Source organism: Anguilla rostrata, chromosome 11 (assembly GCF_018555375.3).
Source record: "Anguilla rostrata isolate EN2019 chromosome 11, ASM1855537v3, whole genome shotgun sequence".
Taxonomy (NCBI): Eukaryota; Metazoa; Chordata; class Actinopteri; order Anguilliformes; family Anguillidae; genus Anguilla; species Anguilla rostrata.
Window position 1 is genome coordinate 24,988,960 of NC_057943.1, and position 18,305 is coordinate 25,007,264.

The 18,305-nt window shown below is 41.5% G+C and overlaps 2 protein-coding genes across 10 annotated transcripts in view; both read right to left on the reverse strand.

Moving 5' to 3' along the window:
• Positions 1-3,386, reverse strand: part of wnk3 (WNK lysine deficient protein kinase 3) — a 55,718-nt gene extending 52,332 nt beyond the window's left edge. For 6 of the 7 annotated variants that reach the window (XM_064298918.1, XM_064298921.1, XM_064298920.1 and 3 more), the window contains exon 1: positions 2,779-3,386. The gene's annotated coding sequence lies outside the window, so the exon portion shown is untranslated. The remainder of the gene's footprint in view (positions 1-2,778) is intronic. The other variant, XM_064298923.1, reaches the window with a different exon arrangement.
• A 3,947-nt stretch (positions 3,387-7,333) lies between these two features.
• LOC135234377 (protein FAM3A-like) lies at positions 7,334-16,405 on the reverse strand. 3 transcript variants are annotated; one of them, XM_064298934.1, is made up of 10 exons: positions 16,191-16,400; positions 14,974-15,041; positions 14,284-14,394; positions 13,907-13,930; positions 13,414-13,537; positions 12,995-13,053; positions 12,028-12,078; positions 11,719-11,803; positions 10,973-11,099; positions 7,334-10,280 (listed from the first exon to the last, which is right to left on the reverse strand). In XM_064298934.1, the coding sequence occupies exons 2-10, from the start codon at positions 14,984-14,986 to the stop codon at positions 10,182-10,184; spliced, it is 693 nt and encodes a 230-aa protein (XP_064155004.1). In that variant the 5' UTR covers positions 14,987-15,041; positions 16,191-16,400; the 3' UTR covers positions 7,334-10,181. The 3 variants fall into 3 exon arrangements, with proteins under 3 accessions (XP_064155004.1, XP_064155005.1, XP_064155006.1); XM_064298935.1 differs by lacking the exon at positions 16,191-16,400 and adding an exon at positions 15,991-16,013; XM_064298936.1 differs by lacking the exon at positions 7,334-10,280 and adding an exon at positions 10,289-10,636 and having other exon boundaries at positions 16,191-16,405.
• Positions 16,406-18,305: the final 1,900 nt, after the last annotated feature.

The window sequence follows — 18,305 nt, forward strand, 5'->3', positions numbered from 1 at the left end:
GCTTCTTCGAATCTTTCTCTCTTTCTCTCAATTTCTTTCTCACTCCTTCTTCCTCTCCCCAAGGCTGTACGTGGTTTAGAATGACAGATTCTACAGCATTTATTTCAACAATGGCTATCATGTTACACCAGTATTCTGTTCTGAGCCACTTGCAGATGTAACACACGATATAGGCCAGGACAGGCCCTCTCTGTTTTGTAGAGAGACAGAACTGCGCTTTCAACGGATCCTTAGATTGTGCTTTTCTGACTCCAGCCCATAAATGCCCATGGGAAAAAACAGAGCTTTCCCACAGCATGTACTTGTGGGCAAACTTGCAGGACTACTGAAGAATACACATATTCAATGAATTTAATATTCATTCAAGATGATAAAATGGTGCTTACATGGGATCATAAAATACAAGAAACGATTGTGTCTATAAAGAGCAGTATCTGAAATCTGAAAATAATAGTTTTTCACATTTAAACATCTGAATGCAAACATTTTTAAGATTTAAACATTTGCAGAACAGAGAGGTGATCTTGTATTCCAGTCCTATTGGACTTCTGTCCACAGTAACACAAACTGATGCTACAGACCAATATAAGAGTTCCCATTGGCTGTTTATAAAACAAATTTGGTAAACTGTGTTTAACTATAAGACCTACCAGTTACATTGCAATCTAAAGCTAAGACTACTTCATCATAATCTTTGTGCAGGAAAAAGAGAAAGAATGCGGCAGACAAAGCTGGAACATTACTGACCAAGTAAGGAGCCACGAATGCTGAATGGGCAAAAAAAAAACAGAAGTAGAAACATACAGAACTACATTTTACCCATCTGGACTTACAAATATTAGCTGAATTTCACTGAATTCCTCAACTAACTACATGAATGGACAAATTTGGATACACACAAATACAGGTATTCACAAGTACTGGGCAACGGAAAAGCAGGGATAGGTGCAATGAGAAAAACACAGAGAAAGCATGTGGACTGCTCAAATAAAAGGTCTGTAAAATGATATCCATAAACTCACACAGTCAGAAAACAGAGAGGTAAAACACTTGTACACAAACTGAGAATGATGGATAACAATGTTAGATCAATCATTAGAACAAACGATCTGCAAATCAAAAGGCTGAGCTGAGCACGGGAACCACAACATTTACAGCTCTGAGGCAGAAAGCAGATGTGAACAACATGTACACTGATACCTGAATACAGAAAGACAAACATTATTCAGTACCGATTCAATCAAAATGCTACTTGTCCATTTTAAACATTAACTCATGCAAACATTATGGCATGACATTTCCACACATTAATATTGCAATTACTAAAACCAAAGTAAAATCGTTTAAAAGTATTACTTAAATGACACATGCAAAACGATACATACTGAAATTCAATACCTAAAGGACAAAGCATATTTTGATTACATGGAACAGAAGCCAAATTAAACACGTGACCAAAAATGGTGTGCATTTCTGTTTATGCAAATGTACCTATTTCCCCAGTTCTACATGAGGATATTGTTTTAGCACCTGAGAGGCGGGTTACGAATCATGCCACACATTATAATCTGAATTTCAACAGAGGTAGCAGACATTACACTTTCAGTTCTTGCATGCAATGATAGACGGACAGTGCCAATACAATGACACTCATTTAAGTTTTACATATATGCAGTCTCTCTACAACCAAGGGTTTATAACCGTCTATGTTCTTTTAAATATTCGACCCCCTCCGTCCCGATATTCTACCATTAAAAAACACTGACATAAAGTAATTGTTATTGTGACAGGTTTCGCCCATTTCCTTTCTGTTTCTCGACAACTACCCCAGCCGCCAGATAGGCACGCCGTCGTCTGACACCAATGTTTTCTGTGTCGTACCAACCCTGCTTCTCTCCTGTTTCTCCATGTGAGTGTAAGCTGCTGACTACTCAATATTGGCGATGTACAACACCACACGCTCCCTTTCTCATTATAATTCAGACATACCAGCAATACGCCGATTGTAGCACATTACTGTCGCTCGCACTAACATCGTATTCGACGCACCCCAACACACATACACACCCCCTCCATCGATGTCTCTAGTTAAAAAAGGTATGTTATAAACGGAAGTGTTAGGGGTATATACATGATAGCTAGATCATTGACCGCAGAAAATGCAGTTAATTCAACATTTATCTTTTCGTCTCTCATTTCATTGTGATATCCGGCTACTGTCTACTGTCTGTATGACGGCAATGCAGTACTCCAGTATCAAGCTCAAGTGTATGATGCTAATGTAACGTTAGCAGGCGGCTCACAACCGGGTTTCGTAGCCCTGTCAGTTGTCTCGCTAGCCATGCTATGCCAAATTAGAAATCACGAACAAGCATGATCTGTCACATACAAACACAAACACAAACACGCCCGCGCGCAGTGAAGGTGGCTAGCGATAACCTTAGTTGATTAATAAAACATACATTTCAATTACACCACAACAACAAAAGACATTTAGTTAATCAGTGAACTAGAGCACAAAATAAAAACAACACCAGACTGCAAAGTGAGAATTATCTATGTACCTAGCTCGGCTAACAACATAGCTGTCAGTGTCACCATTAAAACCAGCGAACGGTTAGCTCGCTAACGTCGTTACTGAAATAACTTCCCACAAATCAAGTAACTTGATGTCTTGCAAGTTATTCGTTATATTTCATATCATAACAGAAAAGCGGTATATGCAAACATGTCAGGTGAGTTATTGGTGATTAAATTTTAAACAACAGGGAAACTCACCAAGGTGCAGCATCTTCGTGTCATCCTTTTTGTGATTTAACGAACGTTACTCTGATCTCGTTTACCGGGGTTCGTCTGTAATAGCTAACGTTAAACTCGACAAGTAGGCTAGCAATAAATATTTTTTTAATTCAGTTTTACCCTTGCTCCATTTATCGCATATTATCCCATGCTCTGATAATGTTGTTGAAAAATATCTTCTATATAAAAATATACGTTTTATGAATAGCTTATGTCCATGTCTTTCGAATCATTTCGGCGTTTTGAGCTAACGGTAGCTAGCTAACGACGTTACTAGCAGCTAGCCAGCTAGTTAGCTAAATCCCCACTCCAGCGTCGATTCTCAGTCAATACAGCGAACGTGGGTCTCCATAACCCTGTTGTGATGAAACATAATTGCCGGTTGTTTTTGCCGTTGTTTAATTCCCATTCGCAAATATATTTTTTGAATATCAATTTGTGTATAATTTACTATTAATAACACGGCTAACCGTGCGTTAGTGGGGTCAATATATCTTGTGTGTTGTGGATGCGCCGATGGTCTCTCTATTTCTGTGTGACAGCCGTTGAAACATACAGTATCCTCTCGCGCCTATGCTCGCGCTCGTGCTCGTCACCGTTGACCGTGACAGTTTTTTCTCTGGGCGGGCGCGCACGCCCGTGCACATTGGTTGCACTTTACCCTGTTTTAATGTAGGCTTAATGTTACACACGTTAGCTATACGAATTTACCGCAAAAATGCTTTGGGATCTAGATAAAGGTTAAAACATCAATATCTAAATAAAATCAAAGCGTTTGAATTATTATGTATGGCTAATTCGTGATTAGAACTCAGCTCCAATGCCAAATTACAGCAGTTATCATTTATTATGATCAGTTCTTAATCTGAGCACATCAGAGTATAACCCAACCTATTCGCCAATTAAACGGATGAAACTATATCACATTACATGTATATTTCTTGGTGGGTGTTAAAGTTTCCCCTTACCATCTGAGAACCATTTAGCTGTTATAGATGTGAAGAAATAAACGAATTGTAATTTAATGACTTACAGGGTATGCAAATGGTCCTGAAAGACATAATACAAGTAATCTGAGTACTGAGCACTTTTGCTCCAACCCTTAACACAAACACAAGTACAGCCCCAGAAAACGGTCAAGTAACTTCAGATCAATAACTGCTGTGCCCATGGTCTTGAAACATTGAAGATTCGTCTTGCTGAGGAATGTGCAGCACACTAAGTGCCTGATAAGGAGTAGGAAGCTGATGTGGTGTTATAGGTTCATTTTAGCATGGTCCTTACCTTTAACAACTTCATTAGTTACCTAGTCTTATATACACTATGTAAACAGGATTTTAATAAGGTAAACGTTTCATAATGATCTAAAAATAATGTAGTGAAATGAAATAATTTTTACTTGTAATAAAGAAATAAAAACCCAGGCATACAAATTCCCCATTTACACCTTATTATAATTATTATTTTATATACAGACAGGTGACAAATTAAAGGAAAAACCAACATGAAGTATCTTAGTAAAGTGTTGGGCCACCACAAGCCACCAGACCAGCTTCAATGCACCTTGGCATAGATTCTATAAGTCTCTGGAACTCCCCTGGAGGGATGAAACACCATTTCTCCAAAAGACGTTACCTCATTTGGTGTTTGGAAGATGGTGGTGGAGAATGCTGTCTAATACGTTGGTCCAAAATCTCCCACAGGTGTTCAACTGGGTTGAGATCTGGTGACTGCAAAGGCCATAGCATGTGACTTACATCATTTCCATACTCATAAAACAATTCAGTAACCCCTCGTGCCCTGTGGATGGGGGCATTGTCATCCTGGAAAAGACCACTCCCATCAGGAAAGAAATATTTCATCAGAGGATAAAGGTGATCACTCAGAATAGCTTTGTATTGATTTGCAGTGACCCTTCCCTAAGGGAACAAGTGGACCCAAACCATGCCAGGAAAATGCCCCCCACAGCATAACAGAGGGTCAAGCATTCAGGTCTGTACCGTTCTCTTGGTGTACACCATACATGCACTTGCCCACTTTCTCAAGAATATGGTGAAGGATGACTCATCTGACCATATCACTTTTTCCACATGTCTATAGACTAGTGCCTATGGTTTTGCATCCCTGAACTCTCAAATGTGCATTTGTCTTTGTAATGAGGGGTTTATACACTGCAACCCTATATAATATCCCTTTCAAGATGGAATGATCTTGCTGACAGTCTGATCACATCCTGCATTGACATTCTCAGTCACCTGAGTTGCTCTTCTGTTTTTCCTTACATATCACACTAATGCACGGGCATCAGTCATCGAATATGTGCTTTTGATCACAATTTACAACCTTATTTACTGATGTCTTTCCCATAGATCTAAATGCAGATGTCACTTTAGTCACTGTTCCTATTGAAAAACAAGCCAGTTGAGCAGTCTTTGTGACTGAAGCTCCTGCCATCTGTGCCCCAATAATGAACCCTCTTTCAAAATCATCTTTTCCTCTTGCCATCTCAATCCAAAATCAAGGTCAAGGATGTTAATTGCTAAATTGTATCATGCAGTACACCTGTATGGAAGCAACTGCATTCGTAATGTTTCTCCACTCATTTATTCAGGTTTTCCCTTCAATTTATCACCCGTCTGTGTACATATAGGGTATTTCCATTCAAAACTTCAAGATTCAGTCTGGGTCAATGGAGAATGTTAGTTCTGTGAAACTGGCCCTGTTGGGGCTTTGATTAAAAATTCAGTTGGGTAAGCTAGAATAAAAACACATGTGCTGCTAGCAATAATTGTACATCAGAAGCTTACAGGGTGGGGTTCTATTTAACATTTATTCACCAGGTGTAAGCAGAAGTCCTTTTGTCATATATATTCCTCAAAGTAGTTTTGAAGTACATAATTAATTTTTTTTTTTAAGTTCTGATATGGTATTTGACATTTCTCTTTAAAGCAGTACACTTTCTTTTCTAAGAATGACAGAATACACTTTTTGAATGGCAAGATAAAAACATGTGCACATTAAAGTTAATAAATGGGCATGAGTCATTTTTCCATTTCTTTCCACTTTAACTTACGAATTACAAAGTTTAAAAATAGTAATTTAAAAAACCTTAAAACCTGGCATTTAAAAATTAAATGAATAGTATTCTAACTTGCTTGTTAATAACTGTGTACTCCTGGCACTGGTTACATTTATCATTTGAGTGTTTTTGGCGCCACCTGCTGCTCATTTTGCCATATGCCGCTGTCCATGGTGCTTGTGCACAGGGTCACTTTGCGTTTTCTAGTTTGCTGACCAATTAAACCGAAATTCCATTTAAAAAATCATTAAAAATAATAAAGAATTAAGACAACTGTTAATATACATATACACAAGCACACACACTCAGTTGGCACTTATGTAGAACCCCCTTTTGCCTCCAGAACAACCTGACAGATTCATACTGTGAACCTCCCTTCAACATCAAAGGACTGCCAAAATGTGTCATTCCCCTGTTTAAGTTGTTTATACTTTCTGTTACATATTAACTATAATTAAAGGCTATAATTATAAGGTGAGTCCAGTTTGCTCACACTGAGACATTAATGAGTTTGTTTTCACTCAAGCCCAGTGTATTTTTCTTACAGTTCAATTCTTGCAGCAACCAGCACCTCTGCATTGAAGAAACACAGTAGTGCACAAGGCTATTTTATTGGTTTGACAAAGATAAGCATGTCTGCTGAGCAAATAACATGTGAACTGCTGTGAGTAAAGACCTTACGGGAACTGGGTGATAATGACAAAGAAAATAGACACACAAGTTAAATACACAATTGCAAGTTCAGATGGAAATGCTTTTCATTGTATTGCCTCAGAGCTTGAAATCATGACACTATTAAATATACATTAACATTTCAATACCTGGCCTGGCAAGGTATTCAACACATTTGCTATGGCAAACACATTAATAGAAAAGTAATGCTATTTGTAATAGCCAGTCAGAAATAATAGTGGTTTACATGTGATACCATTGTGAGGCAGAAGATACGGGAGCCAGAGGTCAATGGTTGAGGTATGAACAATGAGTGAACAAGAGCCAAGGCAGTATTTGATTTGCACCAGCCATAACACCATGCATAACCATTCCCGTTTTACTTCACCTGACCATAAAATCTTAAATCCTTTGTTGAAAACTCTATATATATATGATTTCAAATGAGCTTATGCCTTATTGCTACTACCTCAATTTTGTGGAATGACCAGGATGTAGCCAACTAGTTTTTCCCCTTTCACAGACCCACACAGATAGTACACATGGAAAGAAGCTTGTATACAGATTAACACACACACACACACACACACACACAAAGTTGCACATGCATAAAAGGGGTGCAGGCACAACTAGACAGAAGGCTAAACTGCACACACACATCACACCAGCAGCAGATTCGCACACTGAAGACATCTCTCTCTACTGCCCAGGGCTACGCGACAGAAGGCGAAAGAGGGCTCGTGGCGACAGTCACAGTACAAAACACCAGAACAGCTTTAAGGATATTGTACAGAAAGTGAAAATTTATTAGGAAATATCTTGTACCCACATGTAAAATTTAATTTGTTATCAAAGCATGGAAGTGATTGAGGCCACCGGAAACTGAAATGCGCATTTGCGATGTACCTAATCCTTTCTCCTGTGTTGAAATTTGTAACTGTACCTTTCTTTAAAAAAGCAAGTTTATAAGTTAATTGTGAACATATTTACAAGTCTGTCTGAGGGTCTAACAACCAATTTAGTTGCTTTATTTGTAGCAGCAGACAAATGTTCTTGGTACGGTTCATTCAAAAAACAAATACAAAGCATGTGTTAATATAGTTCTTATTGGTTATCATACAATTTTAAATAATTTCACAGTAAAAAGGGCAGGTAAACGTTTCTCTGGAATTCCACCAATCAGCTGATGTCCTAGTTCCTGAATTTGGGGAATAACTATTTGGAGCACATTAACAATAAAACAACACCAACACCAGTCTACCATCATGATGATTTCAGCAAAATAAGTGCATGACTTTGCATGAGACAAAGGAACCAGGAACATGAGCACAACTGCAAAGGAAGACTGGCTGTCTGACATCTTTCAGAGTTATTATTAGAGTGAATCCTTGTGACAACGCAACCTTTCAACTGGACCATACAACAGCTTTAGCAGTAGGATCTATTTCTGATTGTCAAACAACAACAACACTGTATCAAACAGGCTAACACGCTGGTCACACATGACAAGGTATCGGAGGTGCATAGAGACGCAGTGTCGCCCCCCACAGGCAGATGAAGACTGCTGTAAGGGAGGGGGTGGTGGTGAGACCAGAGTTGGTTCTGACCTCACAACACCGCTATCCCCTGTAAAACTGACCTGGAGGCAGCTGTGGTCTTGGATCACCGCAAGAGACAGTGAGGAAGAGCCTGTGATGTCACTTCCTCTCAGCACTATGAAGGTGCACTCAGGTACACACTTGCCAGAGCACAGAGGCAACTGCCTTCAGCTGCACATGCAAACTTCAAAACGCAATCTTATGCGGGAGGAGGAAAAGGCGGATCACAAGTCCAGCTCAACATGTGGCTTTCCTCTGTGCTCTTGGGCTCCTCCCAAAGGCAGGAAGGGCTCCCATCCTTCCATTGTATGCACAGGATCAACAGACCCCTCCCAGAGCCCGCAGCTCCGCCCCCTCAGGAACACCACCACCACCTCCACACTGGTCCAGCTGCCCCTTGCCGCGTACGGGTGAGATTCTGTTATGCCTGTCAATGGCCACGAGGAGCAGCACACGTGTGGTTTGCTATTTCACGGTGCTGCTCCTTAAAACAATGTGTAAATCCCCCCTCAAGAATTGCAACCGGGTGAATTCAGACTGGGGGGGGTTCTATTCATGAGTCCCCCAGTCCCCGTGGTCTCAGAGAATACACCTGCTGTTCTGTAGAAACGCTTCAAAAATAACATCCTATACCCTTCTCATTTCCTTCATTATTGCCATGCTGAAATCCAGACAAACTTCAAAGATGCGCAGACAATGTAAAAGATTTTTTTAAAAGCGCAATCGCACATTTACCACACCAATAACAAATTTAAAAAAACATTCAACAAGACAAAACAGCAAACTTTTTAACAGAAACAGAAATAAAACCCTGGGTTTCATTGTGATAAATACGCAGCGATGATACGGAATGTACCAGAACAAGTGTGCGTCTATTATGATTTTTATTATTATGCATGTCAGTGACTGTCAGGAGGGGGAAGTCTGTGTGGGGTTTGTCGTTTGATGGTGGTGGTTTTTGCAAAGAAACCTTAAAACAAAAACTGCTAAACTGTGTAAAAAATTGCAAAAATAGAGCCCTCCATATCTGCAAACCGATGTGTTCCGTAACAATTAAAATGGATAACAACGGATAAGGCAAGTTGGGATAGGAGCAGTCGGGCCCCTTTTAATGCACTTTGACTCGATCTTCCTTCAAAATCTCTTCATTGGAAATTATTCAAGTTTGCTTGCTTCAATCCAGTCCTTCAGATCTCTTATTGCCATTTATGCGTGTGCTAGGCGCCCTTTTTGTGGAGCTTAGTTTGCTAAACTTACACTTTAAATATCATCTATCCATTTACCAAGCAGATTTTTTGACTGAAGCAATTGGGGTTAAGTAGCTTAGCTAACAGCACTGATCCATGAGGTATTCCGACCAGCCACCTGTTCACAGGCCATGAGTTAAACTGACCCGCTACCACACTGCACTCCCGCTGCCCTGAGCAGAACAGCCTGTGTGCAGGGGAAACCCTCCCCTGTGCCATTCAGCACAGTTCAGATCAGGGGGAGCCGGGCACAGGGGCATCAGTACATTTGAGGGCGAAACACCTTTGATGTACATGCCAAAGCCTCTCCACCTGTGCGTCCTTCATTACGGCTTCATTAGGGTCTTCAGCTAACGAGCGTTACCGATCCCTGCGATTGCCATTACCGCCATTACCGCAATTACCCCCCCCCCCACCCCACCCCCACCGCTGCGGCAGTATTTCCTCAAATGTTCAGCCCAGCCCAGAATGTGAGTGATGCTCTCCCTCACACCAGTATATGCACACAGTAACCTATATTCTGTACAGTACAGCCAGAGCCTATGAACCCCCCCCCAACCCATTTATATATATATATATATAACTTGAATGGAAGTGTTTAACCAAAAAGTCTTTTTTTTTTCTCCTCGTTTTTAAAAAGGTTCCCCACCGTTGCTTGTGCATTTCGGCAAAAGCAGGTCCCCCCCAGGGAGAAGTGATCTTCAAAGATGGACCTTGCCAAAACTGTTGGTCGTCAAGGCAGTTCCTAATCGGTCTATCCGTGCGTCTGCCCATCCCCGGAGGAGGCTAGCTGTCCTGAGCTGCTCGGAGGGGAATGCAGCCGTCCATCTCCAGAGACTCGGGCCAGCCCTCGTACTTATTGGTGCTCTTACTGTTCTTCATCCTCTGAGGAATTGAGAGAGAGAGAGAGAAAGAGAGAGAGAGGAAAGCATAGAGAGAGGGAGTTCAATCCTCTTTAATCGTTTCGCTTGTGCAGTTGTCCACATTGATGCAAACTAAGCATTACTCAAGACCGCTTCTTACTCCTTGCTTCAAGGAAAATTATGCTACCATTTAGAATGGTATAATGTATTATTAAGGTCAGCTAATGATCAGGGGGGAAATGGAAACTCATAACCACATCTAAGTGCAGTGCAAGTGAGAATAAAGAAATAACAGATGGCCTGGTTATGCCAGAGACTCCTGAACAGGGGTTTCAGCACCATTTGCCTCTTCTAGAGAACAGCTGTAAGAAAAGGGCCCTGGCAGCAAGAAGGAAAAGGCAAAAATAACAATAGTGCCGTCACATTAAAAGAAGGAAGCCAACCACTTATTGATAACAAGAACATACTTTTCAGAGTTCTGCCGTTTAATGCTTGAAATCACATCCTAATCTGTAAAAGAACTATTTGTTCCCTTGATTATAACCCATGCCAGCAACAATAAAGCTGCATACCATCAACTACAACAGCAAGTATTAAACTCCATTAAACTCCACATTATGAACAGTAGTAATTATCCAATTGTGTATTAATAAACGTGAAAGCAATTACTGTGATTAATAATAAGTGATCATTACATCACGGTTGGGGGTCTACCTGCTCGAACGGGCTTTTGTTCTCAATGCCTTTGGCTCCCACAAACACCCAGCTGTCCCTGAACCCCAGCTCCTTCACTGCAGTGCTGCCCAGCTCCCCGAAGAGAGCACGCGCTTCGTCATTCAACCTGCGATGGAGAGAGAGGGAGAGACAGATGCAGGGAGGGAGGGAGGGGGAGAGAGAAGGGTGGCATGTGGGCAGAGAGAAAGGGAGAGCAGGGAGAGTAAAAGAGGAGGGAGCACGTGAGAATGATAAACATGAACACGTATTGAGGAGAAGAGGGAGAGAGAGCCAGAATTACATCAGTAGTACGATGCTGCAGGATTTCAGAAAAATCGGGGAAGGAACAGAGGGGTACAAAAGTCATAAAGAGAAGAGTTGTATAGCCATGCTGCCACGCCCAAGACTAGTCATGCTAATCCAATTCACAAATTCCCTTACTCAGGCCTGAGGGGGGAAGCTAGGCTGCTTCAACCAAAGTCTAAATTAATTAGGCAGTTCAATAGCTGCGAAGTCCCTCCAGGACAACATTCCACACCTCAAAGGTGGCAGGAAAGAGAATCTTATAAAAAGTGCTGAGCATTAGGAGTATTCTTTCTACACCTACACACCAAAGGGCAGAAAGAGAGAGAGTGGGACAGAGTGGAGAGTTACTTAGTGGCAGAGAGAGAGAGAGAGACACTGTACGGGGTCTTATTTAGTGGCAGAGAGAGAGAGAGGAAGAGAGGAACAGTGCGGGGTCTTACTTAGTGGCAGGATCATCGAAAGAGGCCACAAAGACCAGCGTTCCCTCGTGGAGCGGCCGGAGGAACTTCAGCAGGTCTGCAACATCTGAGAGCAGGAAAGTGTTAACACACGCACACACACTGCACCCAGACAGGACATACGAACAAGCATCAGCGCAAAGCAATGTCGTGTTTGCATAGCGCTTTAGTCATGCACCGTGTACTATGAGCAACACCCCAAATACAAACAATTGCAATGAGCTCGCTGTTATTGCTGCCACTTGAAATCACTTGCATACTCGCTGCAGCTTCAACGCAAGCCCCACCTACCTCCAGCCCACATGTCAAACGATTTAATTTCCAGCAACTCTCCTGATACGCCTGAAAAACAGAAACACACAACAGCACCTCAGTACCGAGAAATACGCTACCAAGAAATACGATCTGCTAGCGACACTCAATACTCCAGAGAGTGCTAGACTACAAACAGCATACGCGAAGCACTATAGAGCAGCACACACTGTACAAGCTACAGAGAGCAATAATCTGAAACACTGCAGCTCACTGCATAAGAGAATGAGGGCGTCCAATCACAGCACCCTGCTTTGTCCTTAAGTCAGCTAACATTGTGTCAATTCTCGTGCAATATTTCTAGTTTTTTTTCCCTCTAAATTTCAGTCACCGCTGAACAAAAACATAAGGACAAAGCACTGTTTTTTTCCGACTGAGTTGAAACCAAATGTGTATTTCCACAAATGAACCTGACATAAAATACTAAAAATGTTTTCTTCTTTACAAGCCACGTTTGCTATTCAAGTACAATCATTAGATTTTTTATTCATCCATTAGCTACACCCGCTTATCCTGGTCAGGGTCGCAGGGGGGTGCCGGAGCCTCTCCCAGTATGCACTGGGTGACAGGCAGGACTACACCTTGGACAGGTTGTCAATCAATCGCAGAAAACATTACATTACATTACAGGCATTTAGCAGACGCTCTTATCCAGAGCAACGTACAACAAGTGCATTAGTTCAAGGTGCAGAGGTGCAAAAGAAACACACTAGAGTGAAGTAAAGATCGTAGTGCCAGAAGCGACCACATAGATCAGGACTCCAACCCTGTAGGGTAACCTGTTCAGCAAACAAACAAACAATCCTGCCAAGTACAAACTAGCACTGAAATCACACTTGCCTACAATCTGAAGTTAAGGATATGAAATTAATCAGCATGCAAATTCCCAGCATGCAAATCTCAAAAGCAGAGATCCTGCTGCTCTGCTGTGAAACTGGGGAATTACCGTTTACTAACGCGATGTTCAGCCCTCTGCCAACGTTGTTCTTCACACTGCTCACGAGGCTGTGAGAGTGGGAAAAAAAGGGAAGGACAGAGGGAGACAGACGGGGGGAGAGAAAGAAAGAGAGAGACAAAGGAAGAGAAAGACAAGGTTAAAAAGTGATGAACGCTGATTCCTAAAGAGCTCACCTCAGAGAGGAGAAACGGAAGCAAGGATAAAACAGCTAAAAGATAATAATGGACAAACAGGCGCTTGATTCCTCTTCATTCAGACAAGACTTGTTTGGGCCTGCTACATCAGCAGAAACTGTAATGAACAGAAAGCATTAAAACTGGAGAATGAAACGAGGAGGGGTAAAGGAAGAGGGGAAAAGGATGGGTGGAGAGATGGGAGTTGGAGGAAGGAGAGGAGAGGGCCCTCACATTTTGTCCTCCAGACAGATCTTGGGGCCGATGACGTTGGCGGCTCCGGAGACGAGGCGGAAGGCCAGGTGCTTCTGCGGACAGGGCGCCGAGAGGCCACATTTGTACTTGTGAGGTTTGGGCTCTGGGGGAGGGGACAGAGACAGCGCCGACGGGCATGTGAGGATGCTAGGATGCCAAAACAGGTATCACAGTGGAGTACAACCACTGTTTATTGTCAAAAGTAACTTGAGAAATCAAACAATGCCAGCCAAGAACATAAAAAATAAAAGCATTTGATGTTCAATGTGCTCCCAGAAAATATACTATAAACAAAGTAAAGTTACGAATGCTTAGTCTTTGCATTTGAATATTTGAGCGTAACACAGTGTAATGATTTTTTAAAAGCATTATCCAGTTTCACCGGTATGTGGATTGTAAAGGAGTAGGCCTAAGTTATGATATACCATCTTGACATTTTGAGAAAAGCCTAACTGTGAGAGCCGAGGCCTACCTGCTGTTGGCTCCTCGCTTCCTCCTGAAGAGAGAAGAAACATCAGCAGGCTGTTAGAGCGCTGAAAACCACAGCACCTAGTTTACACCAATTTTTACATCCAATTCAGTTCAGTTTAACTGTAGGACCTCTTTTACATCCAATTCAGTTCAGTTTAACTGTAGGACTTAATTAACACTCAATTCAACCGCAAGACCTCATTTACATCCAATTCAGCTCTGTTTAAACACAGGGCCTCTGTGACAGTCAGTTCAATTCAGCTGAACAGCACTACCTTGTTTACACTCAATTCAGTTAAGTTCAATCTCACAACACTGAGCACAGCTTGACTGTAGTAAAGAGCGGCAGAGCAGGTACACGGCCGCCATCTTCTCTACCTCGGAAGAAGAAGCGGGCCAGTAAAGAGGTGCCGTCTCCTTTCAGGATAGTGCTGGCTAACAACCAGGTGAGTCCCAGCAGCAGCAGGACCACAGCAGCACGCAGAGGACCTGCCAGGGGCACACACAAACAGGTACAGCAACTCCCAACTGTGGCCTGCCAGGGGCACACACAAACAGGTACAGCAATCCCAACCATGGCCTGCCAGGGGCACACACAAACAGGTACAGCAACTCCCAACTGTGGCCTGCCAGGGGCACACACAAACAGGTACAGCAATCCCAGTTGTCTACGACCATGAAATGCACTTTTTTGTACGTCGCTTTGGATAAAAGCGTCTGCCAAATGAATGTAATGTAATGTAATGTAATCCCAACCGTGGCCTGCCAGGGGCACACACAAACGGGCTAAATCACTCCAGCTAAACCATGGGCCTTTAGTGTTAATTTAAATAACATTTGCACGGTCAGGATTTGATCAGGACAGTGGGGCACATTTTTGCTGGATATTCCTTGAGGACCCACAGTGACTCAGCCATGTCCATTTGTCGTGAAGGCTATGGAGGTTAGTGATATAGTTCAGACAGATCTTCAGGGCAAAAGAAGAAAGGTTATCTGGCAATATAATGCAGGGGGCATTCACATCATAGACAAACTGTGATTCAATTGTATTTATTTTTGTGAACTCACCTGCCAGCCTCATTATCGATGCTGTTTCAATCCCTGATGTGTCACCACAAAGACCCGTGGATTAAATCCTGTACAGAGAAACAGACAATGGTTGCTCGCATATGCACAATTCTGTGTATTAACTCAAAACCACTCAGTCTTTCCCTGACCTTTCCCACAATTATTTTGGCACAAATGGAGAGCTCCTACCATGATTGGACAAATTTAGACCAAGAATTATGTGAATTTGGTGCTTGTATTCTAAAATATACCCCTGCGGGGGGGTCTGAGAGGCCCAGTGCAGGAGTTGCCAGTGGTCTCTTGAGAGCCAACACACACACACACACATACAAATGTTCAAGATGGAAGATTCCACTTCAAATAATCTTCATTGTTTTTCCTTCATCATCTCAACAAACTTGAGTGCTATGATTAACACTAGTTTGATTTGTTTTCATCTTTTCCTTTTTATGTTAGCCTGTCAGGAACTGACTTTCAAACAAACTGTTTAAAACTGTCACTTTTATGAGCAGCAAAGTATCCGCTAGCGTCGCTCGTTAAATAGGGGAGCGACGGTCCCCCAAATCGAAGTTTGCGCTTAGCCTAAGGCCTAAATCCCCGGACTTTCCTGACCATCGCCTAAATGCCGAATGCCTAAAACAATAGCCGACGTAAGACTAGCCTGAGCAATGACATTTCGCTACACAATACGAACGAACAACAGTTAGAGCCTACATGATGATGATGTTTGCATGCTCGTGTGACTTTCATAACTTTCTAGAAAGAACAACATAGCTCGACAATTAGTGTCTGCTTTATTTTTTGTAAATGAGCTTGCCAGCTAGTCAGCTTAATTAAACCTTCCGCAGAATGCAATCAACTCTGCAAACGGGTTTAGATGGCGTGTAATCACTATAACTGGACTGGTTAGGCAATTAGCCCGGTAACGTAAGTCACGAGTCAGACAGAAAATAGAGAGCTAGCTAGCTGTCCAAATCGTTAGGGCTAATGCTAGAAAGACATAACTAACTAGCTAACCTTAGCCATGCTGATGACCGTTGTCATGAATGAAGCACGCACTTAAAATGATGCAATGAAGCTCAGCTAGCTAGCTAGGTAGCTAAATAAACCAACGGCGAATCTCCCTAGACAGATGCGCAGTGGGCTAGGTAACCAACTAGTGATCGCTAGAAACGGAAACAATTTACGTCAACATTGCCTGAAATTTAGCCACCCACCTGAGAGTTATTCCGCAAACACGAACAAAATCTGTTTGCTCTAGAAAGACAGGTTGTTCTTCTGCGCTACAACGCTACCCATGACATATCTCGAGATACAATTTCAAATTTGCTTTTTGAAGCTATTGCTCAGCACCTCAGCGAGGTGGCTACGTGTTACGCAAACGTATTAACGTTAGCTCCGTTGAGAACAGGCTATGTCACTGATTTCAACTTCCGGTTTGGGCTGTGACTATTAGGATGGCATGCATGACATCCCTCCCAGTTTCTGCTTGGTGGGGCTGTGTATCTATGGGCGGCATGCCCAATACCTATACAGCACAGAGAGTTTGGGACTTCTCAGGGTTCCCTGCGGAAAAAAAACACAATGACCACAGACTCTCAGCCCTTAAAAACATCTATTTCCGTACCTTCTGATCCCATTTCAACAGACAGAATTCGCAAACAACTTCACAAGTCCACACAATAAAGCCTGAAACTTAGGAGATTTTGCATTTTTTCCTCCTTCTTCCTGCCCAATTACATCATCAGAAATGCTCCAGGCCCACAAAGAATATGTCTCCCCATTGGACAGTCAGGTGCATCAGCCAATAAAAACATTGAATACACACAAAATGGACTTATAAGAACTCAAGCAAACCTCTAATTTATTACACTGGCTTGCTGGCTAAATAAAACATTTAAAACATTTAAAATAAAACATTTAAACTTTTGTTTTGCATCTGAAAATCATTGTGGGAAACTCATTTATATTTCCGAAATCTAAATAAAATACACCCACACTTTAGACAGTTCCACTTCAGCATTTTTTCACCGAGTTTAACGTTAGTTACCTCGCTAACAACACGACAGACCAAGTATTTAATGTTAATACAGACGCCTCCAAAATTAAGCAGCAACATCTGCCTTACAATTTGGTGTGGTCAGTATCGTTACCAGTCATAGGCTATAGAAACTGCCGCAAGATAATGACTGCTTCACGCCAGGTAGCCTATATCAATTTTCTTTAAGTCAAAACGATTCACATTCACCACTGTGCCTGTACTGATAACTATTTTTTAAAATAGGCTACTGTAGCTACCCTGCAACACCACATTTCTAAATTAATGTTAGTTAACCCTATAGATCCTCTACTGACATACTAACAATTAGTTAGTCTGTCATGTACAATAGACCATTAAAAACACTTCCACTTAAAAATATGACATACACTCATTTATTTGTCATTCATGGTAAAGAAAAAATTATTGAATCCATGCCTGTGTGTTTCTTTCAGAATGTAGGCTGTGTGTTTGCATGCATTTATGTTTATGCATGTCTGTCATAGCCTACATTTATGTATGAATTACTATTATCATTTACTCATAACAAACACAGTACAAAAAGAAATGATATCTGATGAAAAACATGCTGAGTTACTCACACATAGCCAACAAAGAACTGTCTATAAGTCATTAATTAAAATCTAGGCCTGCCATTAAAAGTATCAATATCAAAATTGCGCCAAGTTACATGAAACAATATTGGCTATCTTAGCTCACACAAATTAAACAAGCTGTATTCCAAAGCAATGTTACCCAATGTTTCCTAAATTGTTTCAAGTAACTTGGCTTTGTGTTTTTTAATCTTACCATCTGAAGACAATGTCATCATTCAAACTTTGTGTCACATCAAAGTGATAAATAACAAAAACTGTATCATGCAAGACAATTAAATGAATGTATGAAACTGCTAGTCAATACCTAAAGAAAGGATATTCCTCCAGAAAGGGTATGTTTATACTTTGTTGTCAAGTTCATTTTACAAAATGTACAAGCTCTTGTATATTTGCAACTTACTGTACATTCTGTGCAATACTTAATTATCCCCATGGGGACATTTCCCTGGCAACATGTAACATTCATATTCATAAACAGACATTTTCCAAGAACCATACAAGCATTCACACAACAGAAAGTGTGTGTGTGGGGGCGGGGAGTTTACTGTATGCTTGTACACACAGGGCCAAGTTACTTGAAACAATTTAGGAAACACTTGGTAGCATATTTTTGCATATTCATATTTGATTATCTTTAAGAATCCTGGACTGAGAGAGATGTACTTCTCGGGACTGTT